Genomic DNA, 7,474 nt, shown 5'->3' with positions numbered 1-7,474 from the left:
CTGCACGGTTGCGGATTCCAGCCCACCAGAGAAAAACGAGGCCGAGTGCCCAAAGGAGCCCCAGGGGATATGCCCTTGCCCTGTCGCACAGGGTCCCGATGAGGTCTTATTAAGCAGACAGCGGCTCTACAAATACTGGGTCCTGTTCCTTTATTCACATCATGCCACAGGCTTGTCTGGGTGGAGCGTCCTCGCAGAGGTGCTGCAGGCAGTGTCCCGCTCCCGGGTCAGGAGCGGGTTTCTCCTGTCGCCGAGGCTGGCTGCGGCCAGCAGGAGGGCCTGCCACCTGCACTCTGCCCAGAGAACATGCAGTTCCATGCGGCCAGGGCCACCATGCCGCAGCCTGCCAGCCCACACGGGCGCCGGGGCCGGGCCGCCTGCAGGGGGCGCCCGGGCGCGCCGGAAGTCGGAAGTGCGGCGCCCCGAGTGCACCAGCGCCGGAAGCGGGGTCCGGTGGTGCCGAGGCCGGGGCCGCGCCGCGGGTCGGAAGGGGGTTCAGCGGACGTCGGAGGTCGGGTGTGCGGCTCCTTGCCCCCGAGGTCGCGGAGCGGAGCCGGTGTGCCTGGCGGGGAACGCGTTCTTCCTGGGGCACCGGGCCCACAACGTCCCCTCGGCGGGTCGGTGCGGAGGGGCCGTTCCTTGAAGTGCGGGTGCTGCGGGGACGTTTCAGCCCATCGCTGGGGCCCCCCTCGGCGCTCCCAGGAAAGTGGGCGTGTGCCCGGGGATTCGCGTTCAGGCGAGGCTGGGTTTCCTCCGAACACGGAGAGGCCTTGGGCGGCCTTGGGCGGCTCTTTCGCAGGTGGCCCCGAACTGACATCCGTGAGCCCCGAACCCCCCGGCTCCTGTGTTTCTCTAAATGCCACTGCCCGACCTTTGGGGTCTTGGAAAGGTGGGAACCCGCTCATTAATCCACCTTGCCCGGGGGCTTGCCTGGCGCTCAGCGCTGACCCACTGGCGAAGAGCTGCCTAAGGTCGCCAATTATTATGCCCCTGGCAACTCAAAACACATGATTGCAAACAGCCATTCTGATGCAAAATGAGAAAATGTCCTCCAGTGGTTGTGGTGACTCCCCAACCATACAGCTACTTTCGTTGCTACATCATAACTGTCATTTTGCTGCTGTTATGAATCTGGAGACCCCTGTGAAAGGGTCGTTCATCCCCAAATTGGTTGAGAACCGGAACCGCGATAAGCAAACCTTAAAAAAATGGCAGTAAAGCCCTTCTTAGATCGAGCCCTAAAGCTTCTGCGACTATTTCCCAGCTGCCTGAAAAGGAGGCGTGTTGGCCTGGTGGATCTCAACCCCTCTGAGACTTGGGGCTGACAGGCTTTAGGGGTAAGGCATGGGGGGAGTCTGGTTTGGTTAGGGAAAAGGAGGTCAAGTTCTATGTGAGTTTCATCTATTTAAGGAATGCTTGTCTTAAAGGCATCCTAGTGGCAAAGTGGGCTAAAATAGAGCAGCCAGTAGTTCAAACCCACAAGAGAAAGATGAGGCTTTCTAGTCTTATAAAGATTTTTTGAAATCTTGGACCCACAGTGGCACTTCTACTCTGCCTTCCAGGGTCGCTGTGAGTCGGATTCAACTTGATAGCAGTGTTTGGTTTTGGGAGGGGGAGGTTGATCCCTGACCCCCCACTGCTTGTTAACATCTGAAGACTAACCAGACGTACCTCTGGGTTAAGGGCAGGGGCAATTGGCCAGTGAAACTTAACTGTGAATCAATATAGCCTGGGATTTTCCTGTTACTGAGCCAAAGGGAGGAGAGGGTCCTGAGATGTTTGGGAGAGGAAGGCACCTGATGGCTTCATCTGGTGTTTGATTCCTCCTGTTCTCTCCCCCTCCCCCCCCCCCCCCCCCCCCCCCGCCCCATGTGATGAACGGCTGGGTCCTGCTTGGACCACTGCCAAGTGCACCCTCAGACACAGGACATAAGAGAGTGTTGTCTCCCAGCACATCAGCCTGCCCACTCCCTTGTCCTCTGACTTGGTGCCCTGCCCAGGGCTATTTTAAATCTCTTAGCCCAGGTCCTCTGGGTCATCTCTGCCCTGCCCTGTCTGGTAACCATTGGCAACCTGGCGTGAAGAAGTCTAGCATGCCAGAGATCACTGGATTTGTCCTCTTTAGGCATGAATTGTGGACAGGCCTCTCTGCATTCCTGGTGTGATTGGGATTTGCTGGCTTGAAACAGGAACACAAGGAAGCTTGGGCCCTGACTCCTTTCCATGAGATGGAAACCATGAAATCCGGGAATAAGAACCGGGTCCTACCTACCTGGATGACAGCCCAGGTGGCGGAGAAGCAAGAGGTGCCAGCCAAGAACCCCAGGAAGAGGAGGAAGGCGGCGGTGATGGAGGCCTTGACTGTGACGGAGGCCAAAAGGTGGGGCTGCAGGAGGGGGAGGGGCGGGGCATCTCCGATGGATGCCTCACACCCCCAGGCAAGGTGGCTGCACCTCCCTTCTGGACTTTGTACCCACTGGCCACGCTCTCAAGCCCATGCCCAGAGCACCACTCAGCACCACCAATATACCACCCAGCGGGTAGGAAGATGGTCCAGACAGGCCCTGTGGCAGACCTTCAGGGAGGTGCTGGGCCTGTTGAGACTCAGCAGCAGAGGGGGTTGGTTGGGGGTGGTGGGGGTGGGTGGTGTGTGTGTGTGTGTGTGTGTGTTCAATGATAGATGGTCATCGACTGATCTGGCAAGACACCCCCTGGCACTGGACATCTTGGTGCCTTGGCGTCAGGGCGGTGGTCTGTTTCAGTGTTTCTCAAAGTAGATGATACTGCCTCTTGGGGAGGAGGTGCTGAAACCAGCAGTGGGTGTGGGGGGGGAGGGGGGCTGCAAAAGCTGTTAATCTGTAGCCTGGATTGATCACTTGTAGTGCCATAGTTTTATTGCCAGGGGGCGCTGATTGACTTTCTCCTGCAAAGAAGGCTTTGACCAAGTAAGGCTTTGGCCAAACGGACTTTGGAACTCAGGCGCTGTGAGGTCTGTAGGCCACCGTGTTGAGCCCTAGGAGCTGCCCTGGGAACCAACGCCCACCGTAGTACCTGGGGAGCCCGGGCTGCGAACATCCTGCTCTCCCTTCCTCGGCTTTCTGTGACCCATGTCCCTCTTCTAGACCTGCCGCCCAGAGGACCACGTACTGCATGAACGAAGCTGAACTTGTGGATGTGGCCCTGGGCATCCTGATTGAGGTGCATGCCCTCCCCTCTGTGCCAGCCCCTCCCAGCCCCAGCCTGCAGGCTCTAGGAGGGATGAGCTCACTGGACTAAACTGATGGGAACTAAGCCACTCCTTGCTGCGCGAGAGAGTGTACGTGCATGCATGCATGTGTGCATGTGTGTGTGTGTTTTGCAGGGTGTGGTTTGGGGAGAATGGCTGAGGTTTTTGGAAGAGACCCCTGGGGGGATAGGGTCAGGCAGAAGAGGGACCCAAGTCCTCAAAAGAACAGCAGCAATAGTCCCCGCCACCTTAGAAGGGGCCCTGGTGGTTCAGGGATTAAGCAGCGGGCTGTTCGTGGAAAGGTTGGAGGTTTGATCCCACCAGCCGCTCGCTCAGTGGCAGTCTGCCTCCAAACAACTCCACAGCCTTGGCAAACCCCACAGAGCCCCTCTGCTCCCTCCTACACAGCCGCATTCCTCGAGTCCCCAGCTCGAGAGAGTGCAGACAGACCCAGAGATTCCTCAGGGCCAGCCAGGGCGGTCTCCTGGCCTGCTGCTCCTTCCGCCTCTGGCCCTGCCTTTTCTAGACTCACCGTCTCTGACGGTTTAGTTTGTTTCTTGGCAACTCGTGCACCCTTATCCCTTTCTCTGCCCTTTGGCCCTCAGCCTGCCAGAGCTGTGAGGAGGGAGTATGGGTGCCCTGACGGGCGGTGGGGCTGACCAGTGATCCCTAGGCCAGTTCTGTACAGTGGGCTTGCCCACCTCGGAAGCCCAGGAACCCAGTGGCTGTTCTTGCGCTTCACAGGGCCACCAGCTGGAAAGACCCACGGAGCACACAGCCCTGGCTGCCGCTGATAAGCTGGAGTGCTCCCCCACCCACTCCAGATCCCTGTGGCCTCTTGGGGGCCAAGAGGAGGATGAGGACAAAGAGGAGGCTTCACTCTCCCCCAGCCATGGCTCTTCCCTGGGGCTGGGGGACCCCAACTCTGCCTGCAGCCCGCCCCAGGTTGACGAGGAGGACGCCTTGAAATATGTCCGGGAGATCTTCTTCAGCTGATGATGGACAGCCGTTCCCAGACTTTCTGCCACAGCCCCTTGCTTTCCCAGCGGGCAGCTGCCTCCTTCCTAAGGAGGTGGGGGTGGGGGAGCAGGGGCTTTCTTCCTTACCCACGCCCTCCCCTTCCAGCTCCAAGGTCTGGGGTCCTTGGGCTTTGTACTCTGTCATCCAGCCCAGGAAGACTGAGGCCATGAGGCTCACCCGAGGCAGCGTTAACAGTTCCCAGAGGGCAGCATGGTCTGTCCGTAGGGGGAGGATCCAACAATCACTCCGTGCACCCCCGCCATGCAGCCGCACGCGGGATAACTGTGCACCAGCCTACCTGTCTGAGACTGATATCACCTGGGGCTGCCAGGCCTTTGCCTCAGTTCTGTGTGGCTCCCCGCCACCCCTCCCAAGAGTGGGGGTGGGGGTGGGCACACAGGTCCCAGGGACCTAGGCTGGTTGACCAGGAAGAGACCCAGGGTGTGTAGTTATATAAATATAGTTTATTACATTGGTGAGACTCCTGAATTTTAAATCTTTGTGCCAGGCTGGAGGCTTTTCTTGACTCATAGGCACGGGTGCTGCCGCCTCCCTGCCCCCCAGTCAGGGCCAGAGGAGGAGGGGTCAGAGGTCCAAGTCTGCGGGCTGCAGGCTGTAGTCCAAGGAAAGCCCACAGCAGCTCACACAATGGGGGGCTGTTGGATAATACTGAGACTCCGGCCAAACGGCCTGTAACAGGAACCGGAACCGTCCAGAGCAGGGGTGTGGCCCTCTCCCCATCACACCCGAATCAGCACATGAGCCGCCTTTGGCAAGTCCAGCTGGAGCCCCCCTGAGGACAAAGTAGCAAAGTAGGAAGGGTTTTCACAGACCAGTTAATGTCACCCATTGTCCTGTGTGAAGATGTGTAGGGGGTTTCCTTTGGGGGTGGGTGGGAGGGAGGCTTGAACTTCCTGAGGACAGACTCCCAATGGTCGGGTCCTTTGGCCACCACCAAGGTGCCCATCCCCTCCACTAAAGCTTGCGGGCAGCGATAGTGGGGAAGGGGACACTCACCCGCTCTGTCCTGTGGCCTAGCAGGTCTCAGGTGGGTCCTCTCTTCTCAAGACCCCCTGGGGGAAGGCTCCCATGGCTGCCAGCAGGAGGAAGATCAGGCCCTGGGCCACGCACAGAGCTGGGAAGGCTGGGCCCAGCAGCGGGAGCTGGAGCCACTTCCACATGGAGATCAGGAAGAGGCCCAGGCCTCCGGCCAGCAGCACCGAGGAGACTGCCAGGAAGCCCCTGGCCAGCTGCCACTCTCCCTGATCCCCTTTGCAGCGGGCCAGGAGGAGTGGCAGGGGGGCAAAGAGGGCGAGGACCAGGGCCCCATAGACACCCAGCCGGGCCAGGGCCAGACTGATCCACGACACGTCCCAGGTGGCCAGCTCGGGGCCCTTGTAGCACCGCAGCTTATCAGTGGCCTCATCCCGCAGGCAGAAGTTGTAGAAGCCGATGCGCCTGTCTGGCAGCTCGAGGAGGTTTCCGGATTCCCAGAGGAGCGCATAGAAGAGCAGGGTGATGACCGCCACCGCTTGGCCCATGATGGCCAGGAAGGGCAGGAGGTCGCCCTGCCGTGGCTTCAGGACGGCCATTTTCTCAGGGCACCTGGGGCGGGGACAGGGGACCATAACCTTGAGTGCCAGTGCACAGGGCAAGGCATTTGCGAAGCCCACTCCCGATCCGCCCTCCAAGCTGGCCCTAGCCTTCCTGGCCTGCAGTTCCACACCACCAGCCACTCCCCAGGACCAAGACGAGGCTCCCACGCTCCAGGAGGGCAGGGCCGCTGGTCCTCCAGCGTGGCCATGAGTGGGTGTGGTTTGTCTGACTTACCAGTTGCCATGGAACCAACCCCGACTGGCAGCGCCCCATGTGGGACTGCACCCCGCAGGGGTCGCAATTGCTGCATTCTCAGAACGGTCTGGGTAGACGGAACCTTGGACCTTTGGGATATGAGCCCAGCGCAGTCCCCAACCCCCATCGCCCCTAAGACCCCTCCCCGAGGCTCGGACTGCCTGCAGTGCCTGAACTCGGGTCGCCCGGCCAGTCTTGGCCACAGGTTAAATAGGACAGGCCGCTGTTTTACTGTCTGTCCTTTGTGGCCGTGTCCTCCCTGGGGAGCAAACACTTGGCACCAGTGCTGCCTTATGGGCGGCCGGGCTTCTTACAGAATGAGCTGGCTGTGGGGGTGAGGGTGGCTTCGGCCCCTAATATCGTCAGACCTGCACAAAGGAAAGTTTTAACCAGCAGGTTGAGGGCTTCATGGTGTGGAGGGGGGCTGCTGGCCAGGAGTCCATGTACACTGCGGACTCCAGGCCGGCCTCTAGTTCAGCCTGGGACCCTCGGGTCACTGATGTGTCCCCAAATGGTCCCTGTTCTAAAGGAAGGAGATGGCACACACACACCCCACCCCGAGCCCCATAGCCTTGGCTTGGTTCTGTCGATTCCTAGGAGGGAAGCACGGCCATTGTGTCCCTTTAAACCGTGCCTGGTGTTCCTCTGCCCGCTGGGTCCCACCCTCCCCATCCTCCATCCTCCAGGCCGAGCCTGTTCCCGGTGCCCCTTGGGGGATACACCCATATGTCCTCGCTGGCCCACCCCTCCGGTGTCCCCAAATCAGGTCGAAGCCCTACAGAAAGTAGGGGCAGCCCGCTCCCCTACCCCTGGGAAGCGCCATGGAACGGGTAGGGATTCTGTTTCTATTTTAGTCATTCCAAAAAATAGCCTAGCTTCCCAAGGGCTCGCTCGGCATTTTCCGTTTTGGTTTGTTTTTCGTGACACGCAGGAAGGCTGGAGACAGTGGGGTAGACCCTCTCTCTTTCGTCCGAGACCACCCTGCGAGGCCCGGCCTGTGGGTGGCGGCCGGAGCCTCCGTTCACTTTCCTAATCCCCGCCATTCCCCTCCGCCCCGCACACGGCTGAGTCACTGTTGATATTTTCTGCACATGGGCCCTTTCCTGTTTCTCCTAAAGGGAAATGTATGGACACGGGACCACGTGGAAGAAGGGCCAGACCTTCAGCAGAGAGAAATAAACAGCCCATTTCCTCCGACAAGGCGTGTGAACGCTAGGGTCTGTCTGGCCTTCGCCTCTCTTTAAAGCATCACTGGTCTTTTAGGCGGTGCTCCCGCAGTGGGTGACCTGGAAGCCTTGGGCGGACCCTGTCTTTCACCTCTTTGTAGACTAAGTGGGACCAACCAACTTGCTTCCCGGCAACTGCTCTTCTACCTGC

At 59.6% G+C, this 7,474-nt stretch overlaps 2 protein-coding genes across 6 annotated transcripts in view; one reads left to right on the top strand and one right to left on the bottom strand.

The window, feature by feature from the left end:
* The first annotated feature begins 452 nt into the window (after nucleotides 1–452).
* CYREN (cell cycle regulator of NHEJ) lies at nucleotides 453–4,727 on the top strand. 4 transcript variants are annotated; one of them, XM_075558697.1, is made up of 4 exons: nucleotides 453–556; nucleotides 2,190–2,380; nucleotides 3,123–3,198; nucleotides 3,971–4,727. In XM_075558697.1, exons 2-4 carry the CDS (start codon nucleotides 2,229–2,231, stop codon nucleotides 4,220–4,222), a joined length of 480 nt encoding a protein of 159 aa, XP_075414812.1. In that variant the 5' UTR covers nucleotides 453–556; nucleotides 2,190–2,228; the 3' UTR covers nucleotides 4,223–4,727. The 4 variants fall into 4 exon arrangements, with proteins under 4 accessions (XP_075414812.1, XP_075414811.1, XP_075414814.1 ...); XM_075558696.1 differs by having other exon boundaries at nucleotides 463–617; XM_075558699.1 differs by having other exon boundaries at nucleotides 493–617; nucleotides 2,126–2,380.
* TMEM140 (transmembrane protein 140) overlaps nucleotides 4,691–7,474 on the bottom strand; it is a 33,819-nt gene continuing 31,035 nt past the window's right edge. For both annotated transcript variants that reach the window (XM_075558701.1, XM_075558702.1), the window contains exons 2-3: nucleotides 5,264–5,851; nucleotides 4,691–5,039 (exon numbers count right to left, since the gene is read on the bottom strand). In XM_075558701.1, coding sequence (XP_075414816.1) covers nucleotides 5,281–5,851 — 571 coding nt within the window. In that variant the 3' untranslated portion in view covers nucleotides 4,691–5,039; nucleotides 5,264–5,280. The remainder of the gene's footprint in view (nucleotides 5,040–5,263; nucleotides 5,852–7,474) is intronic.

This window comes from Tenrec ecaudatus, chromosome 9 (assembly GCF_050624435.1).
Source record: "Tenrec ecaudatus isolate mTenEca1 chromosome 9, mTenEca1.hap1, whole genome shotgun sequence".
Classification (NCBI taxonomy): domain Eukaryota; kingdom Metazoa; phylum Chordata; class Mammalia; order Afrosoricida; family Tenrecidae; genus Tenrec; species Tenrec ecaudatus.
Note: the sequence above shows the minus strand (reverse complement) of the source record. Positions and strands in the feature narration are given on the sequence as shown.